The sequence below is a fragment of the Dreissena polymorpha genome, chromosome 4 (genome assembly GCF_020536995.1).
Source record: "Dreissena polymorpha isolate Duluth1 chromosome 4, UMN_Dpol_1.0, whole genome shotgun sequence".
Lineage (NCBI taxonomy): Eukaryota > Metazoa > Mollusca > Bivalvia > Myida > Dreissenidae > Dreissena > Dreissena polymorpha.
The window spans coordinates 144,340,296-144,365,126 of record NC_068358.1 but is presented as its reverse complement, the minus strand read 5'-3'; the positions used below and the strand labels follow the sequence as shown (position 1 = coordinate 144,365,126).

The following is a 24,831-nucleotide window of genomic DNA, read 5'->3' as shown; positions in this document are numbered from 1 at the left end:
AAATAAGAAGTATAAAGTAGTATGTTAATGTGAGTGGCGTTTTGAAAATATGTATGTTTGAATACAGTGTTGGGCTAACAAAGGAAATACTGTAAAAGTGGAGCATCGCAAACCGAAATAGTATCCATTGATCAGAATAATAAAGTGTGATTGGTAATAGGAAATGTATTGCTTTCTGCGTATTTAAAAAAAGCTGAGCTTTTGCAATTTTTTATATAATAAGAGGAGAACAGTGTATTTAACTCAACGCTATACATACACGTGTTAACAGCAGAAACTTTTTAACGTTAAGGGAAACGTGTTGCTGATTTAAATCGATTGCGATGCTTTCCGGACTTCACTAGAAATAACCTCACAAGCTTAAGGTGTGTTCAATCATTAACTTTGTAGTATTGCATGTCAATTTTTATTACAAAAATTGTTGTATTATTTTCAATTAACTTAATGACACACTGATATGTGCATTAGTTTCCTACAATAGACCGCTGAATGCACTCGGCATACGCATATATATGTAAAGCATATTTACATCATTGTTTTAGCAGAGTTCGTAATGCTATTTAAACACGCTCGCTAATAACTTTGACATCTACTATTTTTCGTCTTTATAGATGATGTACGACAAGTAGATATCTCACTCTTCCATAAAGACATTACACGATTTATATTACGTGCCAGCACTTTATGAACTTGCAGAGTATAAGATTACAGTAGGATGTAACGCAGTAAAAGATTATTGATGAAATGTGTTACATTAATTGTACCGTAATAAATAGAGATTATTAACCGATTTTGTCAGTTGGCTCTGTTTGATTTTTATAAATGTAAATACCGGTAAGAACCTTTGTGGCACACTTATTTGTGGAGATTTTCTTTTTCGCTGCACTATACTCAAATAGCAATCATACCTATATGAAGTTATATGTATGTACACAAAGGTTTAAGTATGCAATTGACATTTGAATATCAACCTTTCATATAGCTCCTTATGTTTGAAGTGGATATTTCCTTAGATAACTGTTTTCGTCATTTAAAAAATTCCGTAATATTAATACACCCGTGATTTTAATACTTAATGTCGTTAAATAATGATAGCAAAAACATATGTTATGGTAAACGTCGTAACGAAATAAATTAATTTATTTTCAATTTGTATATTGAATAGAATAATTAATGTATACCCAATATGATATCATACGTGTTTTGCTATAACTGAATGTTACAAAACACTTGTCGTACAGTTGATGTCTCGATACTATGCTTTCTTTTGTCGACATCTTTTGAAACAAAAACATACACTCACATTCAGAATTGTTCAAAAAAACGTAAGAAAGTACATAACAAACAAGTAGCGTGAATAATTTATCAAGGTACATGCATTTTTTTTTCAAAATATGTATGGAAATGAGGTATGAAATATCGATTGTCAAAGACTGTAATGACCGCATTGTGCAGATGACACTCAAGTTGTGTATATTTGATATTATTGCAAAGCTTTTAGACAGCACATGATCCGAATTCGAACTATATTGCTATGAGGAACACTTAATGTTTTATGGGTTAACATTATTTTACGAAATATTTTACGAAATATTTGTTGATTTTGAGTAATTTTGTGGCTTTAAGATTAAGTTATAAATGTGGTTTCTAGATTGATAACCATGTTATTCTAAGATGTTGCTAGGTGACATTATGTTGGCAACAATTAACCTTGATAAGAACTTGTCCTGATTATAATAAAACTATGTACATATCGTCTATTTTCATTTGATGTATACCACTTTTTTTCACTCGATTTTCATGGTTCGATCCTTATAATCTCGGCACACTGTCTCGCATAATACTGACAGCATCATAATGATCTGTCAAAAAGATTTCATGGATATGCATTTGTACCCAAATATACATTCACCTTTTTAAGCATGTATAGTCGTTGCATTTTCATTGTTAGACAAACCATTTTGGTTTATCATTTTCACCATCGCTGACTGGTTATCGCATATCATTCATTGACAAAAACAACTATTGAATACTTCTAAAAGTTCCCAAAATAATTGTTGTGTTTTTAAATTTGAGAATACATTTTCACAAACAAATTAATAAGGAAAATATTTACAAAATATAATCACCAATGTTTCTTAATAGTATTACATAAAATGTATAGTAAACCATGTCACTCGTACGTATTTCGAATACTTAAATATAATAAAATCATTACATAATTGATGTTTGTTTGTTTTTCTGTTTATAAAATCGATGGATACCCTTTCCAAACAAATTCTGGGGGTCATTAACCTCCAATCTTTCCAATACAATTAGCAAACTTAGCAACGTTTAAACAGTTGTCTTGTCTCTTCTGTTGTCGTATGTCCTACATTTAGGTAGAATTTGTCTGATATTGTCATATTGTACAATATATAATATTGTAATTTGAAAGTTATGGAAAAAACAGTGGATGCAATATCTAATTTTGAGTAAAATATTACATGTCTAAAGCTATTGTCATATGTCCTATTCTATTTAGTTTACTTTTACATATAGACAAATCTTTTCAGTTTTTTCTACTGTATAATGTCGTACCAAAACTAATCAATCTTATCTTATTGACAACACATATTGTCTTTGCTAACGGTGAAACATGACATATTTCACGATCAATTGCCTGTGTTTTTGTAAGAAAATGTGCTAATTACACCTTGGGGCTCTTTCTTTTCGCTTTTTCAACAAGGGGCTCTGTATGGTGTCATGATTTTTGTTTAAGTTTCAATACAACGTATGTAACATGTGAAGTACTTGTTAACGGGCTCTGCATCGTTTAGGTCTATTATCTAATAGGCTGTGCAATGATGCATCAAAATTTATGTAAAGTTGTATTGTATGTGTCTGGTGTGCGGGTGTGCGTGAAACCATTCCTTGTTCTTACGTGTGCTTTCAATATTATACAAAAACAAAATAATTATAAACCTTTATTTTGTCTGACACTTTAAATTGTGTTTTGTTCTTATTTCTTTGCTAACCACACAATACCTAAACGATGACTTATTTTACTCAAACGAAATTTAAAAACAAAATTATGTAGAATTCAATTTGTGATCAAAAGTGATGATGTTACGTACAACCTCTTTTTACATCAAACTATAGCAATTTTTAGTGTATACAATTCCATATTGCGTGCCTTTATTGTATCACTATATTCCTGCATTCTGCGTAATGCTTTCACATTATAATATGTGTAAGTGTACCTTTTCGTAAATTATCATCGTTATGGTGGTGCTTACTATAGTTAATTGCTAACACTTTTTATTGTTCTGCTCACGTGTATTTTTCATTATTGCAGTGGTTTCCAGTTTGATTGCCAATCGTTGGTGACTATTCATGTGCTTATTTATACACCCAACATAACTTCAAATATCATTAAATTGATACCAAAGTTATCAAAATCCTCTATCGTTTTCTTCATTCCTTCCCTATCTTCTTATTTCTCTTATATCTTAAGCTCCTATTTGAAGCAGTTCTGTAGCAAACGGCGTTATCAAATCCTATCGTCAACTCAGTCGCATTATTGCATTACTGTCAAATGCAACCAACGTATCATGTCAGCGTTTCTGGCTCACCTCGTATTTATAGGAGGATATTATTATGTCGTACATTTAACAGAGACCAGTAAACGCTGTCATGGTTGCATATAGATCACCAGCTATTTTCTCGCTATTCATACACTAATTATACGCATGCCAATTATGGCTTAATGTAACAAGCCTTTTCTCATTACAAATTAATGTACGCATGTGTACAAATATATCTCTGATAATCGAACACCCACGCAAACGTGTCCTGATAGGAAAAATACATATACACTGACATTCTTTTTCTCAAAATGCTCCTTAATTGTTTCTTGTGTGTCGTATTATGTTGTTGGATCTCTATAGTCTTAATGCGATCAGGTGATATTCATCCAAACCCAGAACCTACTTCGTCTGATCAATCTGTTGATACAAATGCAAGCAGTTCCTCTTCCTTCTGGTATTCTTCATCTGCAAGCCACATTAGTTTTATTCATAACAGTATACAAAGTCTAATGCACAAAATAGATCTTCTTTACACAGGTTTACGCGACTTTGATATAATTGGCTTTACTGAAACATGGCTCAATAGCTCTATCTCATCTACTGATCTCCTATTTGATGGCTTTCACCAACCGATTCGTAAGGATTGCCCATCATATTCTCATGGTGGCGTTGCTATCTATGTTAATGAAAGTATTGTTTTCAAACGCAGACATGATCTTGAAGTAAATAACGTAGAATGTATATGGATTGAAGTTTTTCCCTCAAAACATAAATCCACTCTTTTTGGAGTGTTCTATAGGCCGCCTAGTGAGGATAGATCATATATGATTTCCATTGAAGATTCTATAGGGCTAGCAAGAGACACACAAATAAATTATATTATTATAACAGGTGATTTCAACATTAATGCTCTCGCTGACTCGTCGGCACAAAAAATAAATGATTTATGTCAAGAACATGACTTAACGCAACTTATTAACGAACCAACACATTATACTGAATACACATCGTCTATGATTGATTTAATTTTTGTAAGTAACCGGAATAGTGTACTTATTTCTGGAACAGGCGATTCCTTTTTAGATTAAACTGTTTGATACCACTGCCCTGTTTTCATTACATTAAAATTTACCAAACCAAGATGTAAAACGTTCTATCGACACATCTGGCGTTACGATATTGGAGATTTTCCGAAACTACGACAATTATTGACGGATACTAATTGGGGTCTTCTAAAATGCGAAAATGTCGATATCTACGCAGAAAATATTACTAAAACAGTATTACACATTTCAAGCACATGCATTCCGAACAAAAATGTTTGTATCCTTTCTCGTGATATTCCATGGATAAACAATAACATAAAGAAAAAAAATCGAAAACGGAAACGCCTATACCAAAAAGCAAAACATTCCAATAGTGATATACACTGGTCAATTTTCCGTCATGTAAGAAATGAGGTTGTATTACTTTTACGCAATTCGAAATTAGAATATTTCAACAATATTTCACAGAAACTAAAGTCATCCGACCTTTGCGCTAAAGACTGGTAAAAAAAACCTTCGAACATTTATTCCTACGAAATCAAATAACACTATTCCACCTCTTTACGATGACCAAACTAACATCTTTGTAGTGGATGACATTAGTTAAGCTGATATACTAAACCAGTACTTTGCTAGCCAGTGTTCAATTGATGAAAGCAACCACGAACTTCCAACTATGCACATTACAAACTTTAACAGTCTTCAGTCTATAAATGTAACGAAGGAGGAGATTATTGATTCAATTAAATGTCTTAAGATAGCAAAAGCGTCCGGTCCTGAGGAAATAGACAATCGTATCCTCAAAGAGGCAATGCATCAATTAAGTTACCCTTTGTGTGATTTGTTTAATTCTAGTCTTACTTCTTGCAAAATGCTTTCATGTTGGAAAATCGCAAATGTGTGTCCGATCTTCAAAAAATGAGACCCATCCTTAACGTCCAATTATCGACCCATATCACTTCTTAACACTATCGAGAAGGTCTTTGAGAGGATATTACATATACACATTTTTTAATTTTCTTCGTTCAAACTCATTCTTTGCACAAACTCCAGGTGACTCGACTGCCAATCAGTCAACTTATATTTATAATACATTTTGCAGAGCCTTAGACAATGGCCTTGAAGTCAGAGTTGTTTTTTTTATATTAGTAAAGCTTTTGATAAAGTATGGCATTGAGGTGTATTATTTAAACTACAACATGCAGGAATTCGAGGAAATCTATTATCTTTGCTGGCTAATTATCTCTCTGATCTGAAAAAAAAGTAATATTACCGGGAGCGCATTCAGCCCCTATCGAAATTCTCGCCGGTGTCCCTCAAGGCTTTATCTAAGGGCCTCTTATGTTTCTTGTGTATATTAATAATAACATCATCGCTGACATACAAGCACACATTCATTTGTTCGCTGATGATACCAGCCTATTTATGGTAGTTAACTCGCCAAACATAACTGCAGCCGTACTGCAGTCAGACATTGATAAAATGTCCAGATGGGCTGATAAATGGTTGGTATGTTTTAACCCATAAAAATCGGAATCAATCCTTATATCCCGCAAAATAAATCAACTATCCCATCCCCCATTGACTATGCAGAACGTAAATATACCCACTGTTGATGTCCATAAGCATTTAAGTGTCTTTATTTCAAATGACTGTACCTGGTATGCGCATATATCTTTCATAAAAGAAAGGGCTTGGACACGAGTTCATATAATGCGAAACAATAAAAATGCTTGATAGAAAGACTCTCGTGAAAATACCTGTGTCGTTTATAAAACCAATCTTGGAATACTCAGACGCTGTATTCGATAATTGTACGCAATATGAAAAAGAGGAACTTGACAAAATCCAAACCGAAGCAGCGCGAATAGTATCTGGTTGCACGCGTTTAGTCTCATTAGAAGATATGTATAATGAGTTGGGATGGGAAACTATTAGTCAACGAAGACGCAAACATAAATTAATATTAATGTATGAAATGTACTCTGGCAATGTACCAAACTACTTACAATCCCTTTTACCCGCAACAGTTGAATCGCGTAGCAATAACTCATTTAGAAATGCGTCTTATCTCCAAACAATTCAAGCGCGAACATCACTGTTTTCGAATTCGTTCTAACCATCTACTGTATCTGAATGGAATAATCTTCCCGATGATGTTAAGAACGCTGAATCGATCCATTCCTTCAAAAGACTTATTAACACAGATCGACCGATTCCAAATCCATTATTTTCTACGCTGAAAGACGCCCTCATATGTTACACAAGCGCTTAAGAACAAAGTGTAGTGCCTTAATTGACCATCTCTTCAGACGCAATATTATTTCTTCTCCGTTATGTATATGCGGACTTCATGAAACGACGTCGCATTACTTTCTGCACTCAGTATGAACATATTCGCGGTGAACGTATAAACTCAATATCGATGTATTCCATCCCCACCATTGAAACTATATTATATGGAGACACCACTCGTGACTACTTAATTAATACTAAATAGCTATTGCAGTTCATAAATTTATTTCCATGAGTAAGCGATTTGATTCGTAATATGCTACAGAACGACTCTAAACCCGAATTCTCCCCTTTCACACAAGAAGCCTTTCAAAACATCTCCTTTCTTCCCAAACCTCTGCTACTTTCTCTCTTACATTGTTCACGTGTCAATCCGTGTTGCACACTTAAAACTATATATACGGAGTCTTTTTTTACCATTATGTTATTATTGTTTATATCATATACATCCAATTATGTTCGCTTGACAACATGAAACTATTATTGTATAGGGAGAAGAACTCTATAAGATTTTGTCTTTCGTTTCTATCCTATTCGAACATGTACGTATTATAAACATTGTTGTAATTATATGTAAACAAAAGTGCATTGTTTGAAATAAATATGTTTAAACTACATTTAGGTAGGATAGAAAATACATGCTTGAGGTTGACTCGCTGAGTGCACAAAAACCATCGCTGAATTGAAATATTTTGTACCTTTGGGAAGTCAAAGTTTGTTCGATGCTGTTTAAAATATGGATTCGTTCTGTTTAAGATATAAAAAAAATATTGTTTTCAAATTTTCCATTTCAATAGAAATACTATTGTTGTCAATTCTATATCTTAAAATCAGTTCGCTATGTGATAATATGTCTAAAACATCATAATGTTCAAGGAAGTTTCATCTATTCATTCAGTAGTAAAATGAAAACATTTAAAACAAAAATACTGAAAATGTAATATACTTTACCTTACTCAATGGAACGCGACTTGTGTAAATTCAGAACGATGCGAACTAAAGTTCTGGCCGCAATAAGACGCGCAAAACTGAATCTCCAAGACAAGTACCATTAAACCTTCAATCAACGCAAAATTCTAAATCATAGTCGTCGTGTTTAAAAAGCTTGTTTCGACCCAACGCGAAATCATCTCTTCTCTCACTTATCAATCACGATTCAGTTATTGAATACGATACCGTAACGGATTTTGTCCTTATTAACTTCTTCAAAGAACAAACGCTCCTTGTCGAATCAAAAGCAACTAAGCTAAGCCAGTACACATATCACCACAAAGAAACTCTGAGCTCTCTCGTGGTTACTCCAACTAAGGGCGAATCAGTGCTACGTGGCTTTCCATTAAACAAAGTTTCTGGACCAGATCCAGTAAACAACCGTTTCCTGAGAAAACTTTCTGTTCATTTAGGTTATATTTACAATACGCCCTTACGCACCTCTGTATTTCTAGAATCATGGAAAGAAGAGTGTGTCACCCCATCATTCAAATCAGGAGACTCATCTTACTCAGCCAATCATCGCCCTATCTCGTCACTAGGCACACTTGAAACGTATTTGCAAGCAATTTATTTAAACATTCAACTTCCTGAACACTCATCAGATCCTCTCCCCTTTACAATCTTGATGTGTCCCTGGTGACGCAACAATGTACCAGCTAACGTTTCTTTGTAACTTCTGGGCAAAGCATTCGACCGCATGGAATAAGGGCTTTTGTTCAAGCGTACCAATTTAGGCAAAGAGGTATTCTTTTATCCTTGTTCACATCCTAGCTTGAAAACTGCATACAAAAAGGTGTTCTTTCGAACGCATAATCAAATGACTCATTTCAACGCTTGAGTACCCCAGAGATCAAGTTCAGGTTCTCTACTGTTTTTAATCTCCATTAATGATATTTTCCAAGAGCAAGACCAAAAGCAAACAGGTTTTTTCCCGACGATACTAGTCGTTATGTTGTAGTCGACAATCCAGTATAGCTACAGATATACTTATCTTTGATTGCAAAAGAATCAATAAATGGGCTACAACATTGCGTGTATGTTGTTGTCATAAGCAAACGGAATCACTAATTATAATTCGCAAGATAAAACACAATTCAACATACCCCTATGTAAATGGATAATGTTGCATTAGCGAAGTAACAAAAAATGAACACATAGGGCTCCAATTTTGGAAAGATCTTAAATAGGGCATCCATATTGAGTACATCGTTAATAAGGCCTACACAAGAAAAAACGTAACGGAAAAAAAATTCGACAGATCCTCATTGGAAAGTAAATACTTATCGTGTGGACGTCCCTTGCTCGAATACGGCGATGTCATTTACAATATATGCACATTACAAGACCAAGATCTATTAGAAAACGCCCAACATCATATTGCACACAAATAGTCACATGTGCCAAGAACTTAATCTTTGTTCAAAAGCGTTTGGAAAAAGTCGGATGGGAAACTAAGTAATCTTAGAGCTAAGCATTAACTCACTCTTTTAACAAAAGAGCTCGAACCGCGCTCTACCATAACTATTTTATCCCATCCACTTCTTGTGATTACGATAGCCTTCCAACCGAAATCTCGAATGCAACATCCATCTTATTATTTAAGAAAAGTCTTCCTTCGTCAGCGGTCAAAATTACAAAATATACGTATGTCAAACGTAAATTCCAGTTAATATATGCGCGACATTGCACAAACTGCAGTATACTTGCACATCACCTATCAAGGCAAACGTAAATCCCAATTAATAAATACGCGATATCGCACAATTTGCAGCATGCTTTCACATAACATATTGAGTAAAAACATAACAAATACCCTGTTTGCTCTTGTGGCAAAACAGAAAGAGCCATGTCCGTTATACTACATATATCGATTGCGCCTTTTGAATCTGTATCGCACTTCTGCATACCCTCAACTAAGGCTTTGCTTTTCGGAAATCCTTTTCTGTGAAATAGAAATGCAATATTTTCTAGCAGTAATTACCTTTATTGATAAATCCAAACGCTTCGATTAGACGCCTTCGGAATTCAATTTCTCATTATTACGTGCCCCCAACCACTTCTAACTTATGCTTTTCTCCAACCTGGTTTCTGCAGATGAAGCTTCGCTTCAAAATCTCTATATCTTACCCCATTGCAACAATTGACCTTCTCTTCCACAAACTAACCTTACCGTACACATCCACTTCATCCACCTATATAAATACCCGTCTGCGGTTCCCCAATCATAACTTAAGTCAAATTTATTATACACATGCAAGTACTTTCCACCACAGCAACTCTATCTTAACATTATATAACAGTTAAAGTCCTTTTCGACTTACGCATGCTCGTGGAACGACTTACAATAAGCTGAGTGTTGTTTCCATGTCAATCTACATATTTCTGTGTATGCAATTCATGTTAATGCATTCCGAAATAAATATGTTAAAACCAAATGGCACTATTATAATAAACAACTATAACACACATGGCTGTTCGCAAAGGGTAAATTAAATAAATTGATATATGCCAAAGTGACGTGCTGTGTCTATCATTACAAGATCTGTGTTTGTCAGAAACACAATGACCCCTATTGCGCCGCTTTTATTTTTTGTGTGACCTTTGACCTTGAAGGATGACCTTGACCTTTCACCAGTCAAAATGAGCAGCTTCATGAGATACACATGCATGCCAGATATCAAGTTGCTATGTTCAATATTTAAACAGTTAACTCAAAATTTTAACCTTGGTTAAAGTTATGGGACACAAACAATGAATGACAGACAGAAAGACAGGCCAAAAACAGTATACCCCCGATCTTTCGATCCGGGGGCATAAAAAGCATACAAACCCGTATTAACACAACCCGCGAATGAAAAGAATGAAAGGCAAAACATTCAGCAATCAAAGTCTAACTAGTTAACATGGGGTTCCAAAAACACTAGGATAACCAACATCGTTATTTAAAACGGGAAACATTTTAATGGATCCATCTTCTTCCCTGACACTAACCTCATCTTTGTGTGCTTTATTTTTAGCTGCTTAAATCTATCTAGGAGTTTTCATGTATAACTCCATCTGTGCCGCTAGATTCTACAAGTATGGTGAACCGAAACGAAGCCAGCGAATGGTCAAGTTGTGTGTGCTGATAAGACTTTTTAGTATTGTTTGGGTTGTCATATGTACTCGTGACGGCCATAAATGCGCAAAGTAAATAAAACACTGACAGGTTCCGCGCAATGAATGAACGTAGATTGGGATTTATTAATACATTTCAGACTTTGCGGAATCGGCTCTGTGGCGGGTCTGATCGGCTTAATAATGCTTAAACCGGCATACATGGTTACTTTGAAGATAAGTTAGACAAACAGTGAAATATTATGTGTACGAGCCATTTTCTTTTTTCACCAAACTATTCGTTCGGTGCGTAATGGGTGATTGAAACTCAAATGCCTGTTATTTTGAACAGCGTTGTAATCAAGTTACGAGAAGACTACAATGTATGTTCGAGAACCTGATACGTCGTTAAAATATATCTAAAATAAATTGTGTGACAATGTCAATTGAGTAAACTTCTTCTTCTGTTGATCAATATTTGTTCATGTCGTGATACCCAATGGGTTTGTCTTTCCTATGATTGCAATTCCTGTTGTCTATGTATGCACATGCATGGGTTATATAAATCATAAAAGAACAAAAGAAAAGTAATAAGTCATTAATGGAAAAATATTTAAACGGTTGCATGGTATACGTCCTTTTGAGTAAGACAGGCTTGAAACGTATATATAATTATGCGCACATAATTGGACTACTAAATGCACGTGCATTAATTAAGTGCATTTCGAAAAGTCCATATTAGGAAAATATTAATGCTACGCGAGATTATAGAATAATTATTTTTTATATAAAATTACCAACGGATGTGCCTGAAGCAATATGTTATTGTCTCCATTTATTATAAGCATATGCTACATCAAATCGTTCAAAAACAAATTTAAGATTGGCAATTATATGTTGCTTTTTTGTTGATGTAAAAACTGTTAGTTTCGTAGTTAAATTTGGGACACATTGAATACATGTAAGCAAACACATACAACGGGACAACGTAAATTCTAACTTACGTGCATACTAGTGTGTGGGTAAAAAAATGGCACTTTCGAAACAATTACCATGTTCAATAACTCAATAACAAACTCAAAAACACTGCTCAGGGCAATTGCGATCAAGCAATATTGCACACATCAAAGACAAGAGAAATTACAATCAATTAATGTCCCGTCATGTAATAATTGATTTAAAATCACATCGTAGCGTGTGTGCCAGAATTGACTGTAATATAGAAAAAAGCTTAAATCCACAACAATGTACTTCATCTTCGATGATTCACTATAAAAGCACATAATTGCTTATCATTAGATACAAATGTTCATCTCATAATGTGTTTCTGTCCAATGAAAATTCTTTATTTAACATTGATTTTTAATAAAAACGTAGGATTTGTGTTCGCTTTTCTAATAAGATCAAATTAGCCAGAGAAATGTATTAATCTTCGTCATAAAATGTGATTATAAATTACATACTGCTTCCCTCCAGTAATCATATATTATCCGTTTGATCAATAACCCATTCACATAAAACACATATTTCATTATTGTTTGAACAAGGTTCCTTATGTTGATGCAGCCATAGAACAGATAGCTTATATCATGCATATCAACCCCAATTCAATATGTAATAAAACTGTACAAGCCCGAACAACTGAAGTTTGTTGCCCTGTATGCTGACGAGGTTTGATATATTGATGATAAAGTCCATGTGATATGGGGGTACATGTTTAAAGCGTACTCCGTGCACGAGATTATAGTGGCGAAGATAACACATAAAGCGGGTTACAGTGTATGCTAACTGAAACAACAATCACAATTGAGTTTGCATGTACAAATTAACGTGGTCTGAATTCGTTTTATAAAGTGTATTATTAAACTCTACTCGATACGGTAATATTGATTAAAGTACGTGAAAACAACTTTAAACGTCGACTCATTGACGGTTGTTATTTTAGCTGTTGCACACAAAACCTTTACAACGATGTGAAAAATTATTTTAAAAAATGGAAATGAAATTAGTATTATTTGTAACCAATCGAAGAATTATAAATTACTAAATAGTTACTGCGTTCTTTTCTAACTAACACACTAATTAGGCATGACATGTTAACGACAAAAATTTACGCTATACACGAACTATGTTTAAAAACGTGTTGTTTTCCACAAAGCAGTGATGTCAAACACACACTTGAACTCAAATTTATATCTTAACTAGTACTACACTGTTCACGACATTTTGCCTCAAGTTTCTGTCACATTTACATAGAATGCTTCCATGGTAAGCGACAAGCTTGCTAGCGATAGCATAGCCTTATCCGACTTTCCTACTCTGGCTGCCCAAATGGTTTGTATTGTAATAGATATTTGTCTGTAACAGTCTTTCTATAGCATGCGTAGACAGATCTGATCGCTTCCTTCACAACTTCATTCATACAAGCTATCATACATGTATCGTCCAAAGGTCTGATGGAGTTACCTGCGTTTTTATAAATATAACTTTACCGACACCAAAATATCCAGTCACAGTGTCGCATCCAGAGGTATCGTAAGCAGACAGCAAGTCGTCACGATATTTAAATGCTTTTTGGCAGTTGTGGGAATGTCTTTAACTGCTCTTAATATCAATATTGATTTCATGATGACTAGTAATGAAACTTTCAGAAAAAAATAGGAATGTAACATTAATCAAATACGCCTGAGTCATCAACTACCAAAAAAATACCAAGGTGTTCTTCTTCGACATTATCAACCATTTGCCTTATCATAATGACGTCAGCATCTTAATGGGTTGTTTTTACAACAGCGCGTTTGAGTATGACTCTTTGATATATTTCAGTGGGTGTATCATGATCTGTAACAACCAACTTGTATGTTTGAGTGCACAAGAAGTTATAGTATCTATGCGCGCATTAATGTTTACATATTAGAGAGATCAGCTGTTGTTTGTTCTCAGTAGCACCTCTTATAACATGATGCGGTGTTAATACAACGTCACCCGTTAGTTTGTACAACGTTGACTGTAAGTTTGTACACCCTTGAAACATTGGATTGTCTGGCTGACCTCCCCACACTCTTGATTCTGAACTCCATCAAACACTAAGTAGATATAACACTTATTCAGATTTTGTCTTATATAAGACTACAGTTGTCAATATAGTCATGTATCTTTCCGTCTAAGGGCCAGTGGATGACATACAAGACAACAAATCAATCCATTACTGAACATGTGATCTTGCTTTCAATATGCTGCTCTGGTACTTCTACTTTCAGTTAATTCTTTACCTCCGATTGTGTTGTTCCTATTATGAGTCACCTTGTTTCATTACACATAGTAGTAGGTACTGTGGCCAACTCATGGTTATGCATATGGTAAATGTCAATATCCCTAGAACTAGCCTGTGAGCCAATCACTCGAATTATTCAGATTGATTTCTTACACGTTGATGTCTTCAATCCGTATTTATGTACGGATCAAAATTGTCGGCAATGAGTTTTCTAATTCCATCATTTCGGTTTTATCAATACCGATTGCTTAATGGACATCAGCAGACGTTGGTGCTATTGTTCCAGTACCAATGTGTTCACTACACAGGGTGGATGCTTGCTTGGATCCAAGTGATCAATACATTGTGTCGACTTTCTCCGAATACTTACTTTATCCTTTGCATCTGCAGCATTCCTCCACCGCTTTTCTTCTTTGTGTTGTTAATCAATGTCCACTAAAATGACCCTGCTCATTTCTATCCAAAACTTGAGAGGTTCAGGTTTTAGTGTTAACGATATAGTTCTCTTCTTGCCATGGCTATATCTCATAAAATTTGTTTCTATGAACATGTCGCTCCATATTGCAATCCATACCCCTTTACATGTCTTATTAAATGCCCACATATTAAGAACTTGTCTTGTGCGCTTTCAGACATTTTCTCTATTGACATTAGATAATAGGGGTCTTATCTCGCGTAGTCTTGGTGTGCAGCCGCAAAGAAGTAGCATGAGCTTAATTGATACCAAACGAAGCGGCCAATCACCTTCCCTTTCTGTTCGAACGTTAAATGGTGATTACACAGGCATTAACCAACAACTTTATTAAGTGGGTTTTGATCATTTTCATGCATTTTCATACAGACTTACTCTGATATGCCCATACACATACTGCACAATGATTCACTTAATCCATAGGACGTCAAATACATACACCCATAAGCACAAGCTTTGCTCTGCATAAGCACATAAATACTATAAATACATAAATATGATATTGTTTTACTTACCATTGAACTACAAATGCTGAATGAGCTGAAGAAATGTCTATCCATATTTGTGTGACTAAAACACATGTGGAATCTTTAAATCATTGCGTAAGCAACAACAAGAAAAGTAACTAATCCTTAAACAAGTTTAATTTATCAAATGGAAGTAACTTGTATAATCCGTTATTTAATGTATAAGAACCATAATTAAGAACAATGATAAAGTTATTTTTGTGTCATTCTTAACCGATGTAAATTAAACGAGTGTAAATCCTTTTGTAGTCAACGAATATGTGTACATGTTGTTCGCATCTTATGTATTATGCAGTACAAGTGTATGTTAATTATGGTTTCTTAGTTTCCTTGTCTGTAATCTCTTCGCGTATATATGTAAAACAATACTTTTAATGGATTTAAGTGGATGATAGTGAATGGTCTTTCCTAACATTGCCATTCCGAAACACAATTAGTACATTGTATAGCATGACATTCCGATTCAATATAGTGGAATCGAATTTTAACTGCAATTCTTTGCATAAACGACCACATTGGCAGCCATTTTTCGTATAATCTGGAATATGATTTCAATTAATTAACTTCCAAAACATTAACCATCATAACATTATTATATTTTAGGCTGAAAAGATCCAAACAAATAGTTAAAGTCATGATTATATCACAACATACGTTAAAATATGAAAACGGCGACCACTTGGGCCATCTTGGATTTCTCAGAAACCCCCAAAGATACCAGCCCGGGATTAATTACATTATTCATGAGTAACACGTCCCATTAATAAAAACACTTTACCATTTACTATACACTTCAATGTCGGGTATATGTCTTTTTGTGCCAGACCACATTTACAAATTTAGTATTAGAGTGTTGTTGACTACGACCCAGTATGTTGTAGTTAAACAAATTGTCACGCATTTTTGGATAGGTTTAATGTTATTTCTTCTTTAAAGAATCTTTAGTTGCATTAATATTAATTAATGATGTTAGCAGCAAGATGCATAATGTAAAGATGAATACGTGTTTATAATACTGAAACAAACAAGAGATAAGCAATATAAATACAAACTCAATAAATGTAGTCGAACATACGTGTTATGTGTTTTGTAATACGTAGTAAAATTTTGCGCATTTGATGCAATAAATAATCTTGTTCAAATAATGTACTACTTAAGATAACCGTAAATAGTGTGCCATCTGAAATGATTATTTATAACAAGTTCTAGATTCACAACATACAAGCATATGACTGGATATCACTCACAGTAGGAGCATAACTTTATTAAGTTATAAAAATTGACAAAAATGGCTTCCAACATTGGTTATTCAGTTCATAGAGGATCAGATGTGTTCTTTGACTTTCCGTGTGGCACATGCCAGGGAAATGACAAAAACATAGAGGCTGAATTTTACTGTGATCAATGTACGACGTTTTTGTGTGGCAAATGTATGAAGCACCATAAAAGGCTCTTTCAGAAGCATGCAACCTTGGGCAAGGAATCCATTAGCAAATGGCCAGTTTCCAATGCAACATCGGATGTTTTAGATCGATGTCGGATACACATAGATAGGACATTGGAAACATTTTGTGAGGACCACAATGAACTTTTATGTACTGTGTGTCATATATACAATCATCAGTAAGTAAAGATGCAATAATATATTGTTAGTTATGAGCACACCAAGGTTCATATTGCGTTTATGGATAGCAGTAAATACACATTATGTGTTATCAGTTGTAAACACTCTTTGGAATTTCAAATAAACCAAATCGATTGTTTAACAAACTATCGAACTAATTTAAAGGGGAATATCGACGGTAACTCCCTTAAATATAAACACGTTTTAAAACGATACATTCCTTTTTTCCACTGAAATACTATAGTTTCTTAACAATGTCATATTTTCGAAATCATTAAACAGAATGCTATCAAACAATAAATAACCTACATATTTACCTACATTAAAATCACTTATCCAAGGCGCATGACTAATTTAACCACTGAAATTGACAAATAGTTTGGCATTGCAGGACATGCAGCCGCGTTAAACTTATAGCAGACAAAGTGAAAGAGATGCACTTAGAAGGAGAATTAGATCAAATGACAACAGCTATTAAAACATTGCGTACACAGTTGATGCAGAAGAAAGATTATTTTGAGGACAGTTTAAAGTCTCTTGAAACTCTTTACAAGACAACTATGGAAGAAATCGATAATTTACGCAAGGCAATCAATGATTCTTTGGATAAGCTGCAGAAGAAAACTATCAAGGAATTAGAGGCATCACTGACAAGATTGAGGACATCCATACAAACTGATATTGAACATTGCAATACCTCAATCAAACAGTTAATTGAAAAACACGATTGGCTGGACAGAAAAGATACCAATGAAGCTCTCCAGTTTATTAAATACAGAACATGCCTTGAAGAGTTAAACCAGACGAAAGAGGAATTACAACAAATGACAACAAAGGATGTGACCACACTGGCATTCTGTCCCGATGAAACTATTCAAATTTTTGTGAACATTCTTTCAGGATTGGGCTACATACCTAGCCAGGTAAACTCAGCACCCGGACAGAAAGGACATGATGTATATAAAACTACAATGATATACAACAAAAATGACCCTGAATCATCGGGCACATCCAAACCAGGCCGGTTGGGCGAGGAAGTATCTGGAATACATAGCAAGGCTGGAACAAACCCAGTAATGAAAGTGAAGGAAACTAAACATAACGCCACACAAAGCAATATAGCTTCAGCAACTCGCAAAACAATATCAAGTGACCTACATAAAACCAGCAGTATGAACATATCATCGCAGAAGTGTGATCCAAACCAACTCATAACGGTGAACAGTAGTAAGATGACTACAGTTAGAATGAAGAAAGATTCAGAGACGTGCTATATATCCGGTATATGTGAGACAGCTACTGGAGAACTCCTCGTAACAGACTGGAACAACAGCAGGATTAAGATTCTGGACAAGTCCCTCAAGGTCACTGACCACTGTGACCTTCCTGGAAAACCATGGTCCACGTGCATCATTGACTCCAGTTTATTGGCTGTTGCTCTGAATAGCTGGGAAGTCCACTTCATCAGACTCAAAAAAACTTTGTTAGGACTGAGCAGTCTGAAGTTGCAACATGACGAGACATTTAAGCTCCCACATTCCATAATGGGTATTTACCACCACCAGGGCAACCTTTATGTTACGTCCGGCACAGCTCTGTACCACTACAAGATTGATGGGAGACGACTGATGACGTGTGACGTGAAAAAGATGTATGAAGATACAAAAGGTGGAATGACCGGTAATTATTATCGCTGTCTGTATCTTTCAGAACCAATCTTAAGGTGTCAATTATGTCTTTAACCTAATAAATGACACATTGGTAAAAAAACAACATTTATTTATATTTATACATATACATTTATATTTATTCATTAATAACACAAACATAAAGCTATTTAAATTAACAAAATAATTCCTAAAATTAAATGGGAATGTCTTTTGCTTTCAGAAATAAAAATCAGAGATATTTGGAATTAAATTAATTTAAGGTTTTTTATTGTTATTTAGCCTCATCATGAATATAATGATTAAAGTTGTTTCGATATAAAGCTTTCTTTATTTACAACTTGCATAAGACGATGGTGATTATATCGTTTAGGACTTCAGAAACATTAAAAAATTATCTGAATTAATCTGATGCAGAAAATTCTGATACAAAGCTGATATGTAAACTACACAATCGATATAGTTTATAAAACATTAAAGCAGCAGTCAAAACACTTAAAGAAGCCTTTTCACGTTTGGTAAATTGACAAAATTATAAAAAAAATGTTTCAGATTCGCAAATTTTCGTTGTAGTTATGATATTTCTAAGGAAACAGTAATACTAAACATTTACCATGCTCTAAAATAGCCATTATATGCATCATTTGACGATTTATAAACCTGAACATTATTAAGCGTTGTAAAGCGAAACGATTGAATAATTTGAGAGTTCTGTTGTTGTCGTTATATTTTGTGATATTATGAGAATTGCTTATATAATGTAAAACATACATCACTCATTGTGTTAGCTTAGATAACCGAGTGGTTTAAGCGATAGACTTTTATTCCAGGGTTCAGTGGTTCGAGCCCATTGGAGGGTTATTTTTCTTCCTTCTTTAATTTGATTCTTGTTTTGTTTTTTACTGAAGCGTCTTTGATCCATTGTTTTTATTTAACAATATAAAACATTTAATGACAAACTTCAATACATGCCAAATTCTGTGAAAAGGCACCTTTAAAAAAGTTTTTTGTTCAGAAGTTAAATAAATATTACGTCTCCGATAGCCCAGATCTCAAGTTATTTATTTGCGAGTACAAACAAAAATATACTGTTACTCTTGAAAGATAAACACACTTCATCAGAGAAACCTTACCGTAACATGCAGACTTTTTTTAATGGCGCTGAAACAAATGCATGTCGTTGGGCACAGACAGCATTCAAAAGATACTTCACACGCACACGTGATAAATCATGGAACAGTCAATTCAAAGCAAACAATACTGGTTTTCTATGTCCGCTACCAATTTCCTGGACCGGTCTTTAGTATAACAGTTGCGTCCCCCATGTATGTTAATCCATCTGCCCGTTCGTATGTCTATCCGTCAGAACATCCGTCCGCAATTGGGGATCATGTGATAACAAAATACTACTGAATATGTTAAATCTTGGCTATTATATAAAATGAGATAAAAGGTTAATGCTCGATCCTTCGTTTCAATGAATTTTATCACAGATTTTCGTAGTTGTTTTAATGACGATAAATTAATTAACTATATAAACTGAATGACTTGGGATAGTTTTATATTGAAGATAAGCAGATTAAATTTAAAAGGTGTCCGCCTTTTGGCATAAAAACCGGGACCTTTTCAAACAAAAGCTAACGCGTCACCAGTACACAACGCATTTTTGTAATTTTAGAACATGCTCCTTACAGAGCTCTGTATAACGGAGAAAAGCAATATGACGGTAAAATGCATTCCATCAGAGGCCAATAGCGTGTTGATAATTAAAGAAATATTGCTATGTTCAATGGGTATTGGATTTTATATTAAAATATTAAAAGAATGCAGATAAAAGGAAATTTAAACGTCATGAAGGTTAATTTGATTTCTTGTATTACCCACAATACTGATATTCGAATATCCGTTTGTGAGTATTCGAATGTATTCGAATATTTGCTTTTTAAACGTTAGATTTGAATGTCCGTACTAACGACCTTCCGGAGCAATGTACTGTTCCTGATTGTCAATATAAATCGTATAGTTTTTGCAGCTTTGAAACAACAAAACAGATATATTACTCATGAAAACAACGATTAATTCTTTTTGAAAAATGCTTTTTATTTTCATAAGATAAAATATATTCCCGGTAAACATAATATCGTTACTCTCATTTATTTCAATTATATACTTAATTATTTGGATAACTACCCCTGGATAATAGTTCTTTTTTTGTAATCGCATTTCAGCAGATTTTACACCAAGACGATGTCAAAATTTTGATATAATGTGGTAAAAAATAATGTCCTACTTTTTTACTCCAAAGTAAACACAAACCAAAAAAAAAAACATTGTGCAAAAGTTGTTTTGATTAATTAAGTAACAACATACTGATACACAATTCAGACAAACCTACATTTATATAAAAGAATTCAATCAATCGATTAGTAATAATGTGAAATAATTCCAACACGAGATGGTGGCATTGTGAGTTGCTTTAACGTATTAATAACTAGAATCTGAATTGCAGATTGTAAAAAAAAATTATTTCAAATAATTTGTTTTATGTTAATAATAACGTTAATTCTGGTAAAATAATCCACTCTTAAAAATATTGATATAGCAATTATAATGTTTAAAATGTTTTGTCATTTGAAGGTAACGCAAGTAGGGATGTCTTATATAGTATTAATAACGAGATGCTGAACTGAAAATAACATGTCAATAATCTTGTGCAATATATATTAAACACGGTGTATTTACACCCGTGAACACTCAGATAAAAACAATAACAACACCACCCTATCTTGATACGCTTCCGTATGCCAATTATTAACGCGTTCATTGTTGACAGCTATCATCCAAACAATTTCTGATAGAACACGAAATCCGTATACACTGAACCAAACATGCGACTTAAAACTTCTTTTTCTTTAAATAGTCTTTGCATAAAAAATCGAATATTCAGATTCTTATTTTGGAATCGAATATTCGGTCGATTTTCAAATATTCGAATATGTGTTCACATCCCCAATTAACAATAAAACTACTTTTATTTATAGTAAATCATGTTTCAATCCTTTCAATTCCACTCAAATGTATGTATGATGTGTATTTAACTCATTTATGCCTAGCGTCTAGAAAAAAGCCTTGGCAAGCACTGTAGACTCAGATGAGACGCCGCATAATGCGGCGTCTCATCAGGGTCTGCGCTGTTTGCTTAAAGAAATTTCTGTAACAAATATTCTAAATATAGAAATAAATATACTAGACATCCCTAATTTTGGAAATAAATTGATCATATTTAGATGGATGGGAGAGTCCACTATGCAGAAATGGGTTATACATAAACTGATCTCCTTTCTTGTCTGCACAGTCACCTCCTGTGCAGTGAGTGCTGACGGAGAAAGGATATATGTGGTTAATTGGAAACAACGCCAGTTGGTAACGCTAACAAGGGATGGCAACGTGGTATCCACACGGAAAAACCGTGCTCTACGCTGGGGCAACCTGGTGGTGCTTCCGGGCCTCCATGTAATGGACTCAGGACAAGTTTTGATATGTGGCATGGAATCCCACACTATTCTTCAGGTTGACAGGGATGGACAACAGAGAATGGCAGCGGTTGTAACAGAGGAGGATGGTGTTCACTGGCCGATATCTGTGTACTACAGAAAGAATAAAGAATTGCTTATTGTGGGAATGAAGGACAATGACAACATTATGTTGTTTGACAAAGAGCCACTGATTGAAGAGCTTAGCTGGAGCTTTAACAAACAAAAAACATAAAAAAAATATTGACTATTATATTTATGTTATTTGTCACAATAGCAACATTTTAATACATATATGTTTATCATTTAACCGAATTGCTGTACACAATATGTTTTCCATTAATATAGTTTTGAATATCACATAACTATGCACTTATATGACGTACAACATTTGTTTTAACATCAAGGACTTTTATATTTAGATTAGTACTCGAATAAAGTGTTTATGACTTAAAAATATGTTATATAACGGGATAATGTGAGATTAAACCGTATGCAATTCGTGTATTGTATGCACTTATTTCTTTCAAAGCTTGTATCAAAGCAAGCAAACACGAGTACATAAAGTAAGAAGCCTTGATTGTTTATTAACAGTTTAATATCACTGACAATCTCGTGTTCTTCGATTCAAAGGTAACTGTATTCATTATATCAAGTCCTCTTTCTACATTGCTTCCTTGTAAAGTTTGTACAATTACAAGCAAGTAGATTAATCTGAAGTCATGATGGTTCATTAATAGTTGAATATCAGACACGAAAAAAAACAATTTAGTAATACAACTTTCAGTAAGAAATATTTGTTTTAATTAATATGTATTGATTCCTTTGTTACATTTATGGATTGTGCATCAACAGGCTTGAATGGGGCAAGTTTGTAAAGACACATGGTAGTCAGATATAGACTCTGAAGTTTTGAAAAGACTAAACCGGTATTCATATTTTACTCTCTTCTGCACGTAGATGTGATATCGGAATCGGTAAAATTATTTTTACCGTTTACTGCCATTTCTTAGTACGATAATTTTAGGCAGTTGTTAAAATTAATATGCATTTAGAAGTCTTTCCTTGCGTTTAATCTTCAAGAGATGTCTTAAGAAATTCGTTTTCTTTGCTAAATTCAATATGCGAGTTTTTCAAACAAACTTTTAACAAGATGAAGTCCGACTTAACTTGTTTCTGCTATAGTTAGTATTTCAAAAACATGGTACCGGATCAGAAATGAATTATTCTTGTGTCCCGACAATATTCTGGATAACTATTAACATTTTATTTTCGGGACCATTTTATTGGTGTTATTATAGACACATGATCTAATGATTTAACCAACAAATGGTAAATTAAATCCACCTTGCACATAACAACAATAAAGACAATGATTGTATTTTGATTCAAACCACATGTGTATATATGTATGGGTTCATTCAGTGCTGTTATAATGCAACTCACTTTTTCTTGGCTTTAGCTGCGCATACACGCTAGCTTTTGTATATATGCTTATGTGATACCGTCTTGACTTCATTTCAGCATGGACATGCCTATATTGTCCCGCGTGTTATAATTTAAATTCTTTCTTATGATGTATCAATATAATATGTATGACTGTTTGTCAATTTTAAAATGTAACCATTGTCAGCTAGTTCATAAAATAATGGCGCCCATCTATTTATGCCATTTAAACGTGTGAAGTACAGATAGTGTGTTTCTATTAAACGGCTGTTGTTCTGTTATTCTATGAAAATGTAATAAAACCAGCAAAAATAATGTTTGGTAGATTATATATAATGTTACCTTAGAGATTTTGTTACGAATCAAACTAAATGCCGAGCTTTATAACGCTTTTTTCATAAATGCTTTGAACGGTTTATAATACATTAAGCATCGATTTCACAGAAGTTGCAAAATTAGCATCGGTTTTTATCTATTAAGCTTTTCTCAAAAGCTGATGGCATTGTTTTACTTATTTTGTTTATAGCGTTATGCTGTGAAATTATTTTAAATCACCATAAGTTAGCATGTTCTTAAGTTAACACGAATGTACTGCATATACTAACATCATTCACGTGCGTATGCTAGCTGTTCAGACTAGACCGTCGTTGGTTGACATATTATATGAGTACCGGTATGTGAATGTTTGTTGTATACTAAATTGGAATATTAAAATAAAACAGTATTGGTAATATAAACACATCTTGTTTCCATAATATTCGTTGCATGACAGCAACCATTTAAGTATATTCATTGCAGACTATGATTTAACAAGAGCTACAAAGTGGCCAGTTGTTTTAAATTGCGACATAATTTTTAAAATGCAGAAAATGGGTGACGAAATAAATAAATACCCAGCAAGAGAACTGTATTTATAAAATATGTCAATTGCATACGAATAGTATGTTGTGCCTTTACATAATGTGATTAGATATTGATAAGTATCGTTTATCATCTTAATGATAATATTGGCCCGTCATGCAGAGATTGTGGTTCAAGTTGTTTTTTCCTTAGGATGAGGATATTACCATAAGTGCACCAAATGTAATGGTATTAATTTTGATAACTTTTAAGATGTAAAACGCATTATGTCCCAAAGCGTTATTTATTTGCAGGGTATCTGTGTGCAATGCATGATGAAAAGGCACTAAATCACAACTTCTAAACTTCACATTGGATTTCTGTGTGTTTTCCATTATGTTCGTTTAACTTTTGTGTAACATGTAGTTCAATATAAAAGTGCACTTGGT

At 33.9% G+C, this 24,831-nt stretch overlaps 1 protein-coding gene across 1 annotated transcript; it reads left to right on the top strand.

The window, feature by feature from the left end:
• Nucleotides 1-17,861: 17,861 nt before the first annotated feature.
• LOC127877259 (uncharacterized) lies at nt 17,862-24,790 on the top strand. Its single transcript, XM_052422939.1, has 2 exons — nt 17,862-18,576; nt 21,919-24,790. Exons 1-2 carry the CDS (start codon nt 17,868-17,870, stop codon nt 22,329-22,331), a joined length of 1,122 nt encoding a protein of 373 aa, XP_052278899.1. The 5' UTR covers nt 17,862-17,867; the 3' UTR covers nt 22,332-24,790.
• Nucleotides 24,791-24,831: the final 41 nt, after the last annotated feature.

Coding starts and splice junctions, on each gene's coding strand:
- LOC127877259 (XM_052422939.1), top strand. CDS start 17,868: ATGATATACAACAAAAATGACCCTGAATCATCGGGCACATCCAAACCA. Junction 18,577..21,918: donor TACAAAAGGTGGAATGACCG/GTAATTATTATC, acceptor TTGTCTGCACAG/TCACCTCCTGTGCAGTGAGT.